Genomic DNA, 17,424 nt, shown 5'->3' on the forward strand with positions numbered 1-17,424 from the left:
TAAATATATATAAAATAAAGATGTGAAAATGGGACCTTTAAAGTTCAATTTTATTACCAATAATAAGTTTTTGTTTTTTTTTCATTTTTCAACATTTAAAAAGGTTGAGGCCATTTGCAGTCTCCTGATAGCGAGAGGAAATCTAAATGCATCATTTGTAAAAAATAAAAAAAAAATGAAATGCCTTTAAATGGGCCGTGTGAAGCTCAAATTTTGCACAAGACTAAAAAGCCAGGACGGAACGAGCCTGATGTTCAGCAAAGTATCGATCCGTTTCCCTTTCAGTGCTGTGGCTGATGCAAAGTCTGCCAGAGGTGAACTAACATATTTCTGGACTGCTCCTTTTAAACTCCCATTGGCTACTTCTCACCAAACCCTCAAACACGATGACAACAATTGTGTCACATTTTGAAAAGTGTGCAAGACCTTGACGTGACAACCAGAGGAGATGAGGAATTATGCTACAGAGACCTCCGCCTCATTTAAAGAGCTGTTCTACACCAAGGGCCCCAATCAAGACACTGGTAAAGCATCTGTTCTCGACGTGAACCGTGCGGCCTGAATGGATCCTGCAGTTTGGAATAGCATGATTAAATGCTATATTTGGCTGACGGCACAGCTGTGGTCGTGCGCTTTCATCATGAAAGGCAGAAAACGATGCCGCGTCTCTTGTGGGTTTATTTTGCCGCTCTTTGATCCGTCGTGCCAATTCTGACGGTAATCAAAGGTCTGTGCCGCGCCGCGCCGCAGCTTGAAATAGACGCATTAAACTGAGCAAATCGAGCACCTGTTCACACTGTGCGGCGGCAGATAACTGGCTCAGTATGTGGCTCGGACTCAGCGGCTTTGGCCTGAATTCAGCCGGGTTACCTGCACACAGTCAATAACACGCAGTGGCCTGGAAGCCACAGATACGCAGCAAATCTCCCCTTACCTGTCAGTCAGTGAAGAACCGACTCATCAACAGGTGATGGCTGCGGTTTCATCTATGCTGCCCATCAAGCCAGTTGCTTTATGTTCTATATGACACACACACACACACACACATCAAATTGAATATTACTCCGTGTCTGTGTCATAACTTCCAGAGTTCCGTTGCTAAAAAATCTGTCAGATCTGCCGCAGAAACAAAAGAGGAAGGACAAACCCGAGAGGTGATCGGACGAACCTTCTCGTCAGATTCTCTCCTGCCAGCAGAACAAATTGTGTTGTTGTTTTGTTGCTGAAATGGTACCTGGGCTAGTTGGACGACAGCAAACGGGTCACAGCTGGAAATGTGTTTATTTCTTCTTATTTGACAAGGCGCTGAGGCGCTGAGAGCCTAACGCTGGCGCTGTTGCTGCCACTCGCTTCGGCTCGCAGTCGCTTTCTGCGTGTCTTTGTCTTCCTCTGGGCTTTTAAGGAGCTGCTTGCGATTGCTTCTGAAAGGAAGCTGACTGATCCTAGAGTCCAATGTAGTTTTGGCAAGATTTGAACCCGTCTTCCCATAAATCCAGGCCACCAATCATGCGGTGTTTAATTTAAACTTCAAATTAAAAGCTGAAAGGAAAATAAATATTTTTTCTTTGGCGAATCCCTACATTTTGAGCCCAGCAAGACAGTGTTTTGCGTATTCACCCGCCATGACGTGTGTGATCTCTGGCCTTTTTGTGTTTCTCTCTGGAAGGCACAAACTCGCCGCTGCAAATACTCTCACGACTGCTCATTCCGCTCCACCTACGCGCAGCTGCTGCCCAAAGTGACATCAACGCCGACGTGCGGGAAGACGGATATTGGTGGCAGTCACTTAAAAATAACTTGCATATTAATTTGTCGTTATTCAACATGTAAATAAGGCTTGATTCATCGTTTCAGCCGAGCTTGGGTCTTGCTCATCAGCGGAGACGTCGCCGCAGGCTCCTCGCTGAGACTGTAATCTCGACTCACTATCCCTCAGAGGCTGCAATCAGCAGCACGCTGCGGTGCGGCGTCATTAACAGCGAGACTTGCTGTCAGAAGCCTTTTACCGCAACTTGTGACACGGCAGTGAAGGGGCCTTCAACTTCTTCGCCGCGTCGCCATGTCGTCAAATGGGTTTTTCACGGCCCCAAGTGAAACCGTGGCTTAATTGCGTTATAGTTGCACGTCACATGAAACAAAAACAGGATTCAGTGTTCACTATGTGCACTGTTTCTCTGAGAGGGCTTTGATGTTTCAACACACACACACACAAAAAAAAGAATCGGGTGCTTTTACTTCAATCATCCACTAGGTGGTGTGTTGGCACATTTTTGGAATGACGTACCACTGTGTTGCAGTGGGCTTTTGTGACATAAACACTGTTGCCCACGAAGTTTAAATTAAATATATTTACATATGTATATATATATATATATATATATATATATATATATATATATATATATATATATATATACATATATATATATGTATATATATATATATATATATATATATATATATATGTTTACCAATCTAACAGCGCAAAACCAATGTTATGAATGAATTAAATTCACAGAGTTCATCGGGACACATAATGTAACGAGTGCATTCCTTGAACTTCATTCATTCACCCCAACTACTCATAGGCAGATGATGGCCCTCTGGAGTCTGGTTCTGCCCTAGGTTTCTTCCCACAGGGGAGTTTTTCCCAGCCACTGTCGCATCTTGCTTGCTCCGGGGGCCCGGTTGCTTCTCTCTTATTGTATAAAGCGCTTTGAGACGCCTTTGGTTGTGATTTAGCGCTGTACAAATAAAGTTATTATTATTATTATTATTATTATTATTATTATTATTATTATTATTATTATGTATTTAAATAAGAATAAACCAAGGATTGTGCGTGTTATGGAGGTCGGCCTCATGTTCGTACATGAGGCCGACCTCCATAAGACAAAACTCTTGCACACACATGTGCAAGAGTTTTGTTTTGTTTTGTTTTTCGCCCAGCACCTGCCTCCCAGCTAATCATTACAACTGCATGGTCATCCAGTCATTGTGATTCATCCCTTTAAAACTGGTACAGTTTAAGTAGTTGTGCAACAATTATCTGTGATTTGGGATGATTTAGCAAGACGGCTTTCAGGTTAAATTCCATGTGCGGACCTTGTGGATGTTTTTTTTTTACGATGAGGCCGTTATGCCGTCAGCTCGCGCATTACGACTGTAAAAGCCACAGTACAGCGTGTGCATGCTTCATAAAGGGATCGCTTTATGCATTTCTTTATGTCTGTCTGGTTTATCTGTGACTAGCTCGTCAAAGGTACAAGAGCACACTCCTCTGGCACGGCGCCTAACAAGCTTCAGTGGGATCACCTGTTTTGAAAAGCAAAAACAAACACAAGAAAATAATGAAGCGTCTAAGAACTAAGAATGAAATGAAAAAGGCAACTGGGTTTTCCCTCAAGAAGCCCTGTGCCTTTCGTGTGACGTCTCACCACTAGACGTCGTAGTTTTGAGCTGCATGAGCACCACAACAAACCTTTGTGCTGCCTGCACTTCCTCTGCAGCCTGCAGCTGCCAGGAGGTGGAGGTGTTGGAGGGCTGCCCGCTGCTCCTCAGCGGGGAAACATTTTCTAGTCAGCGTTTTTAGTCGTCCCTGCCGCCATCTCTTATCGCTTCATACTTATCAGAGGTGTCCGATCTCTCTCCGCTGTTTAGACACTCAGATCCTCTATTACATCACCAAAATGTATGTCATATAAGCACCAGTCTGAAAATCTGTGTGTGTGTGTGTGTGTGAGGGGGGGGGGGGGGGGGGGGCGTCTTATTGACGCTGCGGCGGAGTCAAAGTTGGAACCAAACAGTCGTCAATTCATCTGTTTGAACTAAAATGTTTGATTTGACTTGTCACATTTAATATAAAATATCATACATTGAGTGAATTTATAGGAATGCATAGCTGAGTTCCTCATTTTGTGCTTTGCTGCATGACTTGATACAATCAACACGGTAAAACTTACCGAGTTATCTCACCTGACAGAAAATACAAGCTTGCACTGTTTCAGGGATTTTCTTTTTTTATTTACAAGAACTTACAAGAAGAACAACAGTTGTCATAACAGCCAACTCCATACAAAATAATTTAGATTTTAGAGTCCAGCATGTAAAGCCAATCTTTTTTAGGGTGTACTAAATGCGGACCCAGGATTTTAGTTTTTCATTAAAAAAAAAAAAAAAAAAAAAACTTTTGAGACGATTTCTGCCTTAGCACAGTAGGGCAGGAGGAGCACAACACAGCCATTTATAGCAGGTTCATTAAATTCTAACTGATATTTACATGGAAATTTTACATTTACAGTCAAAATTATGAGGTTAAAGCATACGAAATTAATTTACGGAGAGACAGAAAGAGTGCAGACAAGAAAGCCACGGACGAACCACGAGCATCCGTGGAGGACCAAGTTGTCCTCGTTGACTTCTGTGTCAGGCTGAGCAGGAATCTCCATCGATCCCATCGGTCTCATTGTTGCCTTTACTCAATTTTTCAATGACTTCCCGGCGGGAAGTGAAGGCAGCCAACAGGGGGCTGCAGCTGGAGGTCAGAGATAAACTTATAGGGCAGGAGGGGTGAGGAGGTCCAGTGGAGTGAGAGCTGTCGGGGTGGAGATGTTCACCCACTGCAGGGTGCTGTTCATCTTGCCCTTGCCACTGGGCTCCGGTGCAGGGAATGCAACGTGGAAGGCGACGCCTGTAATGAGGATGAGGAGTAAAACCAAGACGGTCGATCCTCGACGCAGGATCAGCTGCGTCATGGAGAGCGCTGTGTTGGCTCTGGTGCTTTGGTTGGCCTCCTCCGCCGGCCCGCCGCTCGTGTTGGCGCCCTCGGCCTCGGGGCCTGTTTTAAGCTCCTGATCCTTGGTGTCGACTGGGCTGTAGCCATCAGCTTTACCGACTTCATCACCGTCCACCTTGGCCTTCAGGGTCGGGGGAAATATTATTATCATTTACTTCAGATGTTACGAACTCCAGCCATTACACTGGACGGCCCGCAGAACTGCGCCCAATGTGTTTTTCTGCCCGGATGAACTCACCGTGTTTGGGCCGTCAGAGATGTCAGACAGCATCGCTTCATTCAACAGCACACTGGCGGGCCGGTTGGAAACCAAAACCACTTTCTTTCCCGCTCGCCGTTGGGCCTAAAAACACATTCATTCATTCATTCATTGACTTATTTATTATTTGTTTATTTATTTTTAAAGTTGCATGAGACTAATGTTGCATCATTATATTTGGACATTTGGATCAGATTCTTAACCAAAAAAAAATCACAGCATGGTAGAATGTGGGCTAACAAATGCATCATATGGTTCATGTGCGATTACCTCATGCGTGGCCTTCTTCCAGTCCAATCTGAAGATTAGAATAAGGAAAAACACAACCTCGAGCACGCTGCATACTAAGAGACCCAGCCACAGGCCTGATGGAGAAAACAAAGAATTGACACGCTCAGAGACATGTTGATGGATTTTTCTACATCTGTAGCCAGAGTATTATTCATCACTTCATTTAAAAAAGTAAAGTAAAAGCTATTTCTCGGTCATTTCGCGGTTCATTAAATGGTTAACACTGGCTGTTATATAAGCTATGATAAGAAGCTATTAGAAGCTGTTAGCTCTCAAGTACCTGTGTGACGACAAAACAGTGATTAACGGCTTAACATCACATTGGAAGAATCAAAAGGTTTTAGGCTGATTTGTGTTCTTCTATCATCAGCAAGTGTTCTGATCCTCACGTCTCTTTCTGCTTTCTGCAACACCAACTGCTGACTTTCTGTCCCGAAAGCATGTTGATATAGTGCTAGTGTCTGTGTTCAACACTGGTTTGTCTGAAGCTCAGATCCAGCTGCAGCGTAGCAGGGAAATAGAATGCTGGAGACCATTACCTAAAATTTTCAGGTGGGCTGCAAACATCAGAGCCGCTCCCACTGGAAGAGCGATGCAGTAGTAGGCCACCAGGTTGGACAGGGCGGCGATTTTCTGCATCCCACATCCGACTAGAATCCCTGAGCAGACACACTGGGAGCGCCACGTGCAAACAGCTCTGTGAATCTGAATAGCAGACATGAGCGCGGAACAACTTCTGGTGCGTTTGCCAGGTGACGTACCAGCAGCGCATCAAAGAACTGAATGAAGGTGTAGACGGTGAGAGTCTCCGCGACAATCTGCACAATGTTTCTGCAAGCAGTAAAGAAATATAAACAACAAACGTTGGCTTCACACGGCACATTCAGGAGTGTATCTCGGTGCAAAACTCACTCATCGGCGGTAAATATGTATCCAATGAAGGACTTGCAGCTGGTGATGGCAATACCCTGGACCACAGCAAGCAGTCCTGCAGCATTGCATTAGGGATCACAGCTAACAATCTATGCATTCCGCCACCGCCATGGTGACATGTGGCTAGACTGAAGTCTTGTGGTTGGTAGTGCAGGTAAGCTAATGCATGTTCTGATGGTGTGATGATCATGAAAATGATATTAATGGAACAATAGACATGTGATGCGTCAGTCTGATGGAGGCACGTTTAGCTGTTTGGACAACACTACCTGACAGGACGAGGGCCACCTTGCAGGTGACGAAGGCTCTATTGGTGTCACCAGCACCCAGGGCGTTTCCAACACGCACACAGGCAGCGGCATGGACGCCTAAGGGGAACTGCAAAGATCCAGAAACAGAGGTGACGTGGTAATAAAGGGGGACACCTTGTTTTCTATCCAAAAGGACGCATTGGTCAGATGTGCAGCCTTGTTTATTTGCAGTGGTCAATGAGAGGAGGAGAAACCAGACAGTCTTCAAGACCCAAACCTTTAATTGTCTTTCAATATTGGGTCAACACCAATCTGTTGCACACATCTTATCAAAACTTGACTTTTCTCCTCAGCCTGCCATGTTTGTCACTGCTTAGTGACCCACATCCGCTGCACACACTGAACTATGAAGTTCACCAATGGCAGGCCGGCAACCCCAAATGGCGTTTTTAATGGAATCAAATCAGCAAAATATATCAAAAAGTAAAATTATTGTAAGAACTGAAAACTCATATTAAACAAAAATACATAAACTGTGAGACACTAGTGCATAATTAGTAATAAGTCTTCCCAGTAGAGCGTTGGACGACCCCTACCATGTAAACAATGGCTCCTAATTCCAACATGACGTGCTGGGCGGCTATATTCACTTCTCCAAGGATACCTAAAATGACAAAGACCTGAAATCAGACGTGCAACACGATATATCACTGTTCTGTTAAGACGACTCCAAAAATAAACGAATCACAAACTACATGTTGCATGCTTGTGCTTCCTAATATTACAGGTTGATTTGGCAAAGTGACTTCTTGTGAAATATTGAAGAAATGCCAGAGGGACAGAAATACGTGCACCCAAAGAGGCGTGTGTGAGTCGTGTCTTTGAGGGCAGCAGCAGCTGCAGCACGAACCTGCAAGAAAACCGCCGACCTCCCAAATCCACCACTCGAAACAGATCATGAAGGCGCTGGGAACGGCCAGTCTCATGTAGGAGCCCCATTCTTGCAGACACTCGGTGGACCACCCTGCAGGGTCGGGCATGATGGAGCGGGCGTTTGACTCAGTTTCTGATTGGCCGCTTTGAATAGATTTGAAGCGTGACTGACTGACCTCCCCACGTCTTTTTATGCAGCCCCTTCCATCGGATGTATCCGTACAGCAGCAGACAGATGACCACCTGGGAGAGGCTGTTGGCGATGGCTGATCCTCTGCACACACAAATGGCAGATCTGTTTATCTGTTGAGTCACATTGGTTCTCGACGCAAGCTGCCGTCTGTGCGAGCGCTGTACTTTATATCTGATGCAATCAGCGAGCATTGATTGCCGGAGTCGACTTCCTCCAGAATGAGATGTTTGTCCAGCTGGAACAGGATCGACTGCTCGCTGTTGTTTATGTGCCCTGCACTGACTCCGGCTTTGAGTCAAGTACAAAATAACAAACACTTTCCTTTGGCGGTGTCTTGCTTTTTCTGATCCCTGATTGTGCAACTTACTCAACTGGCTCTCATTCTGACCATCGCATACTACAGAAACTGTAAATCCCTGTTTTCAGTCTGGTTCGGTGTCAGAAAAAGAAAGAAAGAGCAACGATTCACACTCACACGACTCCCCACTGAAGGCTGAATATCAAGGCGTAGTTGGCAGCCACGTTAATGATGTTTGCCACTGCGGCTGTGTACATCTGAGGCAGAGTGATGCCCTGACAGGCAAGCAGAAACACACAGAAGTCACATTTAGACAGGCAACCGGTGCGACTGGCATGCTGAGGTTTCCTGCATGCACATGTTCAAGGAAGGCTAGCGTGGACAACAGCAGTGCCCCAATCATTCCCTGCGACTCTCAGATGATATGAGAGGTGCAGCAGCTTTAGTGTTTTGGCTGTGTATGCCACGTGTCAAAAAAAGATAATTTGATTGATATTTGCATGTATCAGTCTCCGACAGATGTCAATAAAGAGCATGCACAGAGCATTTGAAATTCATCAGGAAGAAAGATGATAAACCCAGTTAGTGTCGGGGAGCCCTCTCGCTTCTTATTACCTGGTTTTGAAGGTAGGCCACTTGTAGAATGTGCAGAAACATGGCCTGCAGCGGACAAAGGGGGGGAAATAAGGCAGCGCAAACAAGAAGTGGAATTACTTTACTTGTTGACTTTGAAGTTTAACTCACTCACTCTTTTTATAAGCATGAAAATATCTTGAGTGTGTACTTTAATCCCTGGGTATATCCAGTAATCAGTGTTTTAATCAACAACATTAATCTTATGTACTAACGAGCTGAGCTGATGGAGATCATTCCATTTCATTTTGATTTGAAACGTGTGCATTTATCACAGTTAAGATTCACCATCCATTCAATCTTTCTAGACTTACTCTGTAGCACAACAAAGGCAGAATAATCAATAACAAGGCACTCACCGGAACTGCTGGTAGAAATGCCATGACATAGACGTGAGCTATTCTGGGGGAAAAAAAAAAAAAAGAAAGAAAATTATTCTGTGAGGACATTCTTTTAAAATGAAAAAGATTTGGTCTTTCCTTCAAGCTGTACTTTTACATTGAACTTGATTAGAGCTTAAAGACCCAGAGTGAAAGATTAGCTTCAGTGTCTCCCTGCAAACATGTTGCCTCTGGTTTCATCTAATCTCGCCCAATATCGCTGCCTTTTACAAGTGGCCATGCTCTTTGAAACACAGCAGTTCATTTTTACTAACTTTATGTGACTAAAATTATGTACTTTTTTTTTTTCTTTTTATGCCCCTTTTTAGAGCGCCATAAAATCTTCCACTCTGGGACTTTCCACGAGGTTCTCTTCTCAAGCCACGAGGCCAGTGTTTACCTCGCCACCTCGTCCTCTTGGTGCAGAAGGCGCAGTAAACTGTATGAGTTGATGAGAAGAGCCCAACAAGGGAGACAAAAAAGGAGCAAGATTATGGAACTCCTTTGGAGGACCACCCCAACACGCTTCATGTTCTTGCTGCCGTATGTCTGCAAAATAGAGAGAGAGAGAGAGAGAGAGAGAGAGAGAGAGAGAGAGAGAGAGAGAGAGAGAGCTCAATCGTAAGACCGTGTCTCGAAAAGAGTTCCTATAACGAAGGAGGAGAATGTTTTTCTGACCTGAGAAACAAGTGTGTCACAAGCCACGCTCAAGCCATAACCTGTTGAAGTCGTGGTGACAGCAATGGTCTGTGAATCACAGAGTGAAGACATTTAGATACAAATAAACTACAAAGTTGAATGGAAAAAATATTTTAAAAAAAAAGAAAATCAAAAACTGCTTCTGCACCAAAACTCTGAAAAACGCTCTTCAAACAGTGCTGCTACTGCGGCGTCCAGGCTAATCCTTTTAGCATCCGCTGGCCATGCAGTCACTTCCTGTCCTTCCTTCTTTCAAAAGCAGCTTCTTGCGGTTACGTCTCACTTCTATCATCTTCTCTCTCTCTGGTAGATTTCCCACAAAAGTTGCCGGCTGGTCCTCAATACGACCGCCTTCCAGGTGGGAGCCCTGTGGCTGTGCTCCAAGGAGAACCTGCCGTGGCTGGGTTGCCACCATTGCTGTAGTCCCTTCCAGAATTGTGCCATCCACTCCCACATGGTGCAACATGTTTTTCCCACATCAAGACCCCATCAAGACACGTTTCATGTTTTGCTCCCCTTTTGTTTTGGGATGTCTTTCCTTGGCCACTCCATGTGTGACAACCTTTCAAAGGGTCCCTATTCAGGTCCATCTCCATCGGGTGGCTTGCACCAGAAGCAATTAGATGGACAAACACTTTTCACCTCCACGACCACACACACCGAAAACTACTTATAGCAAAAAAAATACACCCGCAACCATAAACCAGTGGAGAAGCAAACACGTTACCGCTGAGGCCAGTGCGTATCCAGCCAGCTGCGCATTGCCAATGTGGCCAACAAATATGGTGGTAACGAATGGTAGCAAGTAGTTCAGGATCCGGGACAGCAGCTGCAGGAACAAACAAAGATTGTTTCATAGGCCGCATGCAAATGATGCAGGATTTCTGTGAGCCGGGTTCAGACGGATAATCTGTGCTGCTTGGAAAGAGTAAAATTCAAGCGACCCCAAATGTGAGCTCAGTAAGAAGTTGCAAAAGTGGGTGCAGGTGGCATCATGAGTGGATTCTAGCAGGTTATGTCAGAGTAGAACACATTGATAGCAATGCTACAAAGAAATATGAGAACGGGATGCGTTGCAGTTGTGGAGCCGCATTGCATCTTCTCTATCTGTCACTTACCAACGGTCCCGTTAGCCATAAGACATGGTAGAGTTCCTCCCTGTAGGCCAGTGGCAGCCAGCGCCTCACGCATGCACACCTAAAGAGTTTGGAGCTGCCCCCTGCTGCAGCCTCATCCCCCTCTGCCTCGGCCTTCTTGGCATCGTTGGGCCCTGCAACCGTCGACGTGGGTCCCGGATCGGGGGAACCTAACTTCTCCATTCAGGCACAGAGAAAGAGAGAAGAAGAGGGAGAGAGAGGGAAGAAAAGCCGAGGGAGGAGGGTGGGTGGGAGGGAGAGAGGGAGGGAGGGAGCGAGCGAGTGAGTGAGGGAGTCTGGGGAAAGAAGGAGAGCAAGGGTAGCTTATCCCTGCCGTGTGAATGCACTTCGACCACTCTCTTTATCACACCGCGCGGCTTCCTCTCGTGCTCGACAATGTGAGGAAAACACAATCAGAAGGAACCGACGAGTCCAAGCGATCCAGGTTTCCTCGTAGCCGTCTCTCTCTTTTTTTTTGCCATTGTGTGATTTAATCACCATTATCAGAGGGAGGGATGTGCGCCAGCCACCGCGTCACGGGTCAAACTGTTAAATAGAACTTTTTTGCGGCAACGGAGGTCCCGACCTCAGCTGATCGAGTGTTTGTGTTTCTCTTCAGAGCTGGGCGATTGCGCAACGTCGAACGGGCGCGGTATCCCACGAGCGCGTGTTGCCCGGCGCCGTTAACCTTTGATCTGCCTGCACACAAAAGCATTCCTCCAGGGGGGGACGGGAATAATGAGCCCGGGCTGAATGAAACGTCATTACGTAAGAGCGGAGTACGTCGCAGCGGTGAAGCTCCACTTTGCAGTCGCGTCAAAGTTTTTCGTCGACATTTCACACCTCGCATCCCACCGCACACTCTCATTTTACCTCCCTGTAGAGGCTCGGCGCCACCGTTAGCGCCACCGGCGAGGTTTCCTCACAGAGCTGCCATTGTTTACACCTCACCTCCTCCCTGCTCAGCATCAGCTCCACCATGTTCCATTCGCTTCTCCTTAATCCTGCATGCTCAGAAAGATGCCCGACGGTGTCGGGACACTACTGTGGGGGACTCGCCTGCCGCCGCGTTAGGCAGGCAACCTTTGATCACGGTCCACCTACAGTGGACCTTTAAGCGCTAAAGACCCCCTTTAGCACTTGTTTGCTCAGCAAGTTTGACTGCGATGTGCAGACCTCCTGTTCTGTCATGCGACTTTTGTTAGGGTTAGAAGTTGGACATTGAAGTGCATATCAAGGATGCAAAGATGCGGGAGTGCTGTAAAAAGGGGCCCTTACATAAGGCATTTTAAGAAGCTTAGTGCGATTGCCGTGCTGCTGGTGGGAATGAGGGGAATGCAGGTTTCATATGTAAGCGCAGATGGAAATAATATCTCGTGTAATGTTTTGAGGGATTGTGGGAGTCTTATCAGACACAGACAGTTTTTTTTTAACAGTGCTGCACCTGTTAGATTTTTAATTGAATTAAATATTTTTGCTAATCATGCGTGCTGCATGAAATAGAGCGATCGGGCCCAGGTCTGGCCATGCATGTCAATGATGTGTGCATGCAAAATGAATAATGATCCTTCTTCAATGCACCTTACTTTACATTTCTGTCAATGTGCCGGTGTTAGCCAAAGGTGTTAGCCAAAGGTGTTAGCCAAAGGCTAATTTTCATCCACTTCCATCCCATGCCAAAAAAATGACAAGCAAAAGAGAAGAAAAAAAACGTGACACACCATTCCATACCGTTCAGACAGTGAATCAGTCATTCAGTGTTTAAAGATTCACAAGTTCAGTTCGGTCCATGGCGCCTGCACTGTACACGGTAAGGTTTCCTCCAGCAGTTTTTAATGCGCTACTTTCCTACTGCCACTGTTTTCTCTGTTGCTCCTCCACGCAGCTACAAACGATCAGTGAGGCTGTACATTTTAGGCGGCGACTTGTGCCTCGGTTCTAAAACCCTACAACTCGACAGTAAAATTGCAGAGATATTGAGAGCATCGTCGCTAATCCAACTAACTGCAGCGAAACTGCCTGTTGAATCGAATGTTTGTCCAGCTGGAACAGGGCTGGCTGCTTGCTGATCTTTTTCGTGGCCTGCATAAACTCCCTGTTTTACTTGAGTACAACAACAAACATCAGTGTCCTGCTGTCTCTTTTTTTCTGACTAAAAGGAACATGTCATTTTTCTTCAAATGTCCAGCACGTCTTCTTCTCTTTTTGGGTCAACATTGAAATTGATTGCAAAGTTTACCGTTAGAGTAACGTACCAAGCAAAATCCAACAGGAAAGAAAAAGAAAAAGAAGAAGAAGGAAAGAAAAGAAGTCGGAGGGAGATATGTTTGCGCAGTCAATGATGTTTGCTGTTGCTGCAGTTAATAAGTGAGGCGGCTGATGTTGGGGGGGAAGGGTGGGGGGGGGGGGGCAAACTGTTAGCCACCTTTAGAAACCAAAACAGTTTTTTTTATATATATAATAATATCATACTAAAAAGATCATGGGGAAGTTACCACTAATAAGATACTTTGTGTGAATGATACTGAGCAGTGTTTGGCTAATGAGAGTTTCATTTTTCTTATCATGATTTTTTTATGATGCTTATGTAAGAAAAACTTTGTTTTGGCAGTCATAAATATGTGTGCCAACTAATTACAACCAAATCCAGCGGTTTACTGGAGCTTTGCGACAAATATGGTTTGCCTGGTAAAATATTGTTTATTGTGACCGTTTGAAAACGAAAAAAAAAACCTGCATCTTCTAATAAATAATCAACAGAACATGTAAATAGATTCAAAAAGGGAAAAAAAAAAAAAAAACAATTCATAGAGTGTTTGAATGTAGGTCCAAGAGTACAAAGTAGCTTTTTGATCATTTTATTATAAAAGATGACTTAACTTGTTTTCCATCAAACTCAGAAGAGAAACAAGTGTGTTTGCACCCGTCAGGGCCAGCGTCTGACAATTCCATTACTGTGGCAGCGCCATCCAGTGGCCATAAGATTACCAGAAAGCCAGCCAACCCAAACTGGCCTTTTCCCGTGTTCGGGATTTCAGAGTTTTGCTAATCTTCCATTTGGACACAATGCGAGGTGAGGCGACTTACAAATGTAACTCTGTTTATTTGAATAGAAAACCGAAATCTGTCTGTATAAAATATCTCCCCAAAACAAAATGCTCTTTTTATGAACATATTTCTTTATTTCAGACCCAAGACATCCATATCACAGTTTTGTTTTTGTTTTTTAAATAAAGGGAAACACATGGAGAAAAAATAAACAAAAAATAAACAAAAATAAACAAATAAAGAAAAAAGAAAAAAAATCATTCACCATCAGCAAACACATCAGAAAATGCCATGATGGAAGCAACACAGGGGCAGAAAGCCTTTACAGACATACCAAGGTCTAAGAACCAATAAAATCTTGCGCTTGTCCACACCCAAGAGCGCTGAGTGCCATCGTAATGAATACTGCCCATAAAAAAAAGTTTACTAGTGCGCACAGACTAAGTATGAAATAATAAAAAATCAGTGGTGGGAGGGCTCAAAGGCTGATGATCGGAATCGTCGATGGGAATGATGAGAAAGTGTCTTCGGAAGAGTGCGGGCAGCTGTAAATGTTTCCCCTCTGATCCTGAGGTGTATAAAAGCTCCTCCAGTACTCAAGTTGCCCACAGTCGGCCACAGCGTGCGTCAGAGGGACTCTGTTGAGAACTCAAGGTCAAAACTCATCATCAGGTAAGAACCTTTGGGTCCTCTCATCATGCAAAACACTTGTTTTATACCTCCTTGAAAAAGACTTTATTTCTGTTATATTTCATAAGCGATGATGTAAGAGAAGGCTCGCTTGCGTATTATTAGGGTATGTTTTTTTTTATGTTCCTGTAAGAAAAAAGCATTGATTGCAAACATTTCTGTTTAGGGAATATTTGTTTGTTTGTTTCATGCTGTAGATTTTTATATTTGACTTTGCTATGGTACATTTACAGACATTTTTCTTTCTCTTTCTTTTTTAAGAGCGTTGCTGTTTGAAAGACAAAAACAGAATTTATGACACCAGATAAAAAAAAATGTTTGTCTTTCTTTTAGGTTTATTTTCGAAAAAGCAAAATGAAGTTGGCATTTGGACTCCTTCTCCACTTGCTCCTCAGCATTAGCACCTGCACCTTGGGTAAGTGTCATTCCTTTCGACAGCGAAAGTTTTATATATATATATTTATTTTAGTATTAAGGTATCCTGACGCAGATGTTTCAACCACTCAACTCTCTCCTCTGTGTCTTTCTCAAGGTGTACAAATCCAGGCTGATCCAGGTGTCAACAGCGACGGCGTCGTAGAGGTCGAGCTGGATAAAGTTGTGTCTCTGGTTTGCGAGCATGTCGTCAAGAGTGAAGCTGGCGTGGAGCTGGTCTGGCTGAGAAACGGCGCCGCTATCCAACTGAAGGAAGGAAATACGGAGAATCGCAGCGTCGTGTGCGTCACACCGATTTATGACGACAATGGTGCCACCTTCACCTGCCACCAGAGACAAAATAGCACCATTAGTTCTTCTGTCACGCTCAACGTCACTTGTAAGTCCATGAAAAAAAACTCAATCCCAAGAGTGTTCAAAAGTGATTACCGTCAAAAGGTTGTTGTTTTTTTTTGTTTTGTCCAAACAACCACAGGCGTTCCACTTTCCCCGCGTGCCTACACAAAAAAAAAAACAGAATCCATTCTTGTGAACAGGAGTTTTCCTGACGTGTCGTCTGTGATGTTTCTCCTCAGTCCCCCCGCAGCTCACTGGATCAGAGGACATCACAGTGGAGGAAGAGGCTGAGTTTCATCTCACCTGCGACATCTGGGCCAATCCAATAGTCTCCAATGTGGTTTGGACGGTCAATGACAGCAGCGTCGACCTTGAGGAAATCGGCCTGCAGTTGACCAACGATGGCTTTAAAACCAAGCTGTCCACCTGGAAAGCTGAGAGAGGCCGACATGAAGGCGCATACAAGTGCTCAGTGACTTATTTCTCTGAAATGTACAGCAAGACCTTCAACCTCAAATTAACAGGTCAGTCAAAACAGCGTCAGTTTTCTGAATACGTGTTGGAAAGATTCTCGAGCCCTTCCAGCACTTGTGTTGCCGCTTCAATCCCACCGTCCGTTATCTTTCCCACCTGCAGATAAGACTTTGAAGTTCCCCCTGATGCCGATGATCGCGGCGATTGTGATCGTGGCGCTGACTCTGTTGCTGGCTATTTTCTCCCGCTGGAGGATGATTATGAGGGTAACATGTGAAACACACCTGCAACAGGCAACAAGATTGACTTCTGACTAATCACAGAGTAAAAACCTGCTAATGTTTCCGTTTCCTCTCTTGCAGTGCTTCAAGTAGGCTGTCCTCACCTGCTGCCCAAGTCAAAGGAGCCACAAAGACATCATCGTTTATTCCACATGCACTGTGGCTTTTAACTTATTGTACATTACATTTTTTTTATGTTGTGACGGTCTGGTAATTTATATTTTTGAGGATTATGTTATCTCATCGGTCTGCAGAACCAAACGTTTTTGTGCTTTTAGTTTTAAGTCTGTTTCTGGCAGCATAACAAGTGAGCTTGGTGTAAATTGACCAAGATACAGCAAGTAATATCTGTAGCAGCGACGGTAGTATTTTAACAACTTGATAAAAGTCTGAATTTTTCTCATACTTCATGCAATACAAAGCTTTTTCAAAGTAATGCGTTATGTAACAGGACACTTTTCTGCAGTTTGGTATAAAGGGAATTCTTTTATAGGGTTTTATATGTGCATATTATATATATATGAGAGAGAGAGAGGCAGTGATAGAGAGAGAGAGTGAGAGAGAGCCTCATGTATTTGTCACTTGGTGCACTTCGTTCTAATCTTGAGATGCAAAAGTGGATTCTGAAATTCTGCTTCCTTTCTTTTTGTAATACATTTTCAATAAATGAATTTCCCCTCATTGCTGTTGTCCGATGTTTCCACCGACGTGCTGATCTCTGACTCCTGACTCACTGGTAGAGGCTTGTTAAAACTGTGTTACACATTTACCCTTAATGATTCAGAAACACCACGATCCCCGTTGGTTCAAGGTCAATCCTGCTATGATGTTAACAATATGTTACCAACATTTAACAAGATCTCGTAAAATACGCCGCTAAATGGGAAATTTGTTTTTGGTTTGACGAAACTGATAAGATCTCCAGATGAAGATCTAAAGTGCAAAGTCATTGCCAGTTATCTAATGCCGCTTGTAAAAAAAAAAAAAAAAAAAAAAAAACACTGTGTGATTGTGTGATTTGAAACATTTATATTTAAAAATAAAATAAAAAAGTATTAAATAAAATTAAATAAAAAAATAAAATTCAACCAAGGACAACTACAAGTTATCATATGTAGAGGATAAAGTAAATGTTCTTAAACGATTTTCTTTGCATCTCAAGTTAAACTCACTGCTGACATCAACGCAAGGGCTGCAGTGACATCTGCTGGTCAATATCAGTCAAACCAGGTGAAAAGTTTGGGGAAAAAAATATTTATCTATGTTTCAGATAGATAGATAGATAGATAGATAGATAGATAGATAGGCAACGATTATATATCAAATGTCGGTTTTTATTATTTATGTAACGACAGTGTA

At 44.0% G+C, this 17,424-nt stretch overlaps 2 protein-coding genes across 2 annotated transcripts; one reads left to right on the plus strand and one right to left on the minus strand.

The window, feature by feature from the left end:
- Positions 1 to 3,998: 3,998 nt before the first annotated feature.
- On the minus strand, positions 3,999 to 11,893 carry slc47a1 (solute carrier family 47 member 1). Its single transcript, XM_076031377.1, has 18 exons — positions 11,753 to 11,893; positions 10,784 to 10,975; positions 10,393 to 10,494; positions 9,645 to 9,713; positions 9,367 to 9,515; positions 8,946 to 8,988; positions 8,569 to 8,613; positions 8,131 to 8,228; positions 7,639 to 7,736; positions 7,440 to 7,553; positions 7,126 to 7,193; positions 6,548 to 6,656; positions 6,258 to 6,333; positions 6,107 to 6,176; positions 5,885 to 6,017; positions 5,325 to 5,419; positions 5,034 to 5,138; positions 3,999 to 4,916 (listed from the first exon to the last, which is right to left on the minus strand). The coding sequence occupies exons 1-18, from the start codon at positions 11,780 to 11,782 to the stop codon at positions 4,554 to 4,556; spliced, it is 1,959 nt and encodes a 652-aa protein (XP_075887492.1). The 5' UTR covers positions 11,783 to 11,893; the 3' UTR covers positions 3,999 to 4,553.
- A 2,187-nt stretch (positions 11,894 to 14,080) lies between these two features.
- tmigd1 (transmembrane and immunoglobulin domain containing 1) lies at positions 14,081 to 16,454 on the plus strand. Its single transcript, XM_076031379.1, has 6 exons — positions 14,081 to 14,521; positions 14,873 to 14,954; positions 15,072 to 15,353; positions 15,550 to 15,834; positions 15,947 to 16,050; positions 16,147 to 16,454. The coding sequence occupies exons 2-6, from the start codon at positions 14,894 to 14,896 to the stop codon at positions 16,156 to 16,158; spliced, it is 744 nt and encodes a 247-aa protein (XP_075887494.1). The 5' UTR covers positions 14,081 to 14,521; positions 14,873 to 14,893; the 3' UTR covers positions 16,159 to 16,454.
- Positions 16,455 to 17,424: the final 970 nt, after the last annotated feature.

The sequence above is a fragment of the Nelusetta ayraudi genome, unplaced genomic scaffold (genome assembly GCF_046127955.1).
Source record: "Nelusetta ayraudi isolate G7.1 ecotype Tasmania unplaced genomic scaffold, CSIRO-AGI_Nayr_v1 ptg000033l, whole genome shotgun sequence".
NCBI lineage: Eukaryota > Metazoa > Chordata > Actinopteri > Tetraodontiformes > Monacanthidae > Nelusetta > Nelusetta ayraudi.

Coding starts and splice junctions, on each gene's coding strand:
- slc47a1 (XM_076031377.1), bottom strand. CDS start 11,782: ATGGTGGAGCTGATGCTGAGCAGGGAGGAG. Junction 6,334..6,547: donor GGTGGCCCTCGTCCTGTCAG/GTAGTGTTGTCC, acceptor GCAATGCTGCAG/GACTGCTTGCTGTGGTCCAG. Junction 5,420..5,884: donor AGCCCACCTGAAAATTTTAG/GTAATGGTCTCC, acceptor TTTCTCCATCAG/GCCTGTGGCTGGGTCTCTTA.
- tmigd1 (XM_076031379.1), top strand. CDS start 14,894: ATGAAGTTGGCATTTGGACTCCTTCTCCACTTGCTCCTCAGCATTAGC. Junction 14,955..15,071: donor CATTAGCACCTGCACCTTGG/GTAAGTGTCATT, acceptor GTCTTTCTCAAG/GTGTACAAATCCAGGCTGAT. Junction 15,354..15,549: donor TGTCACGCTCAACGTCACTT/GTAAGTCCATGA, acceptor GTTTCTCCTCAG/TCCCCCCGCAGCTCACTGGA.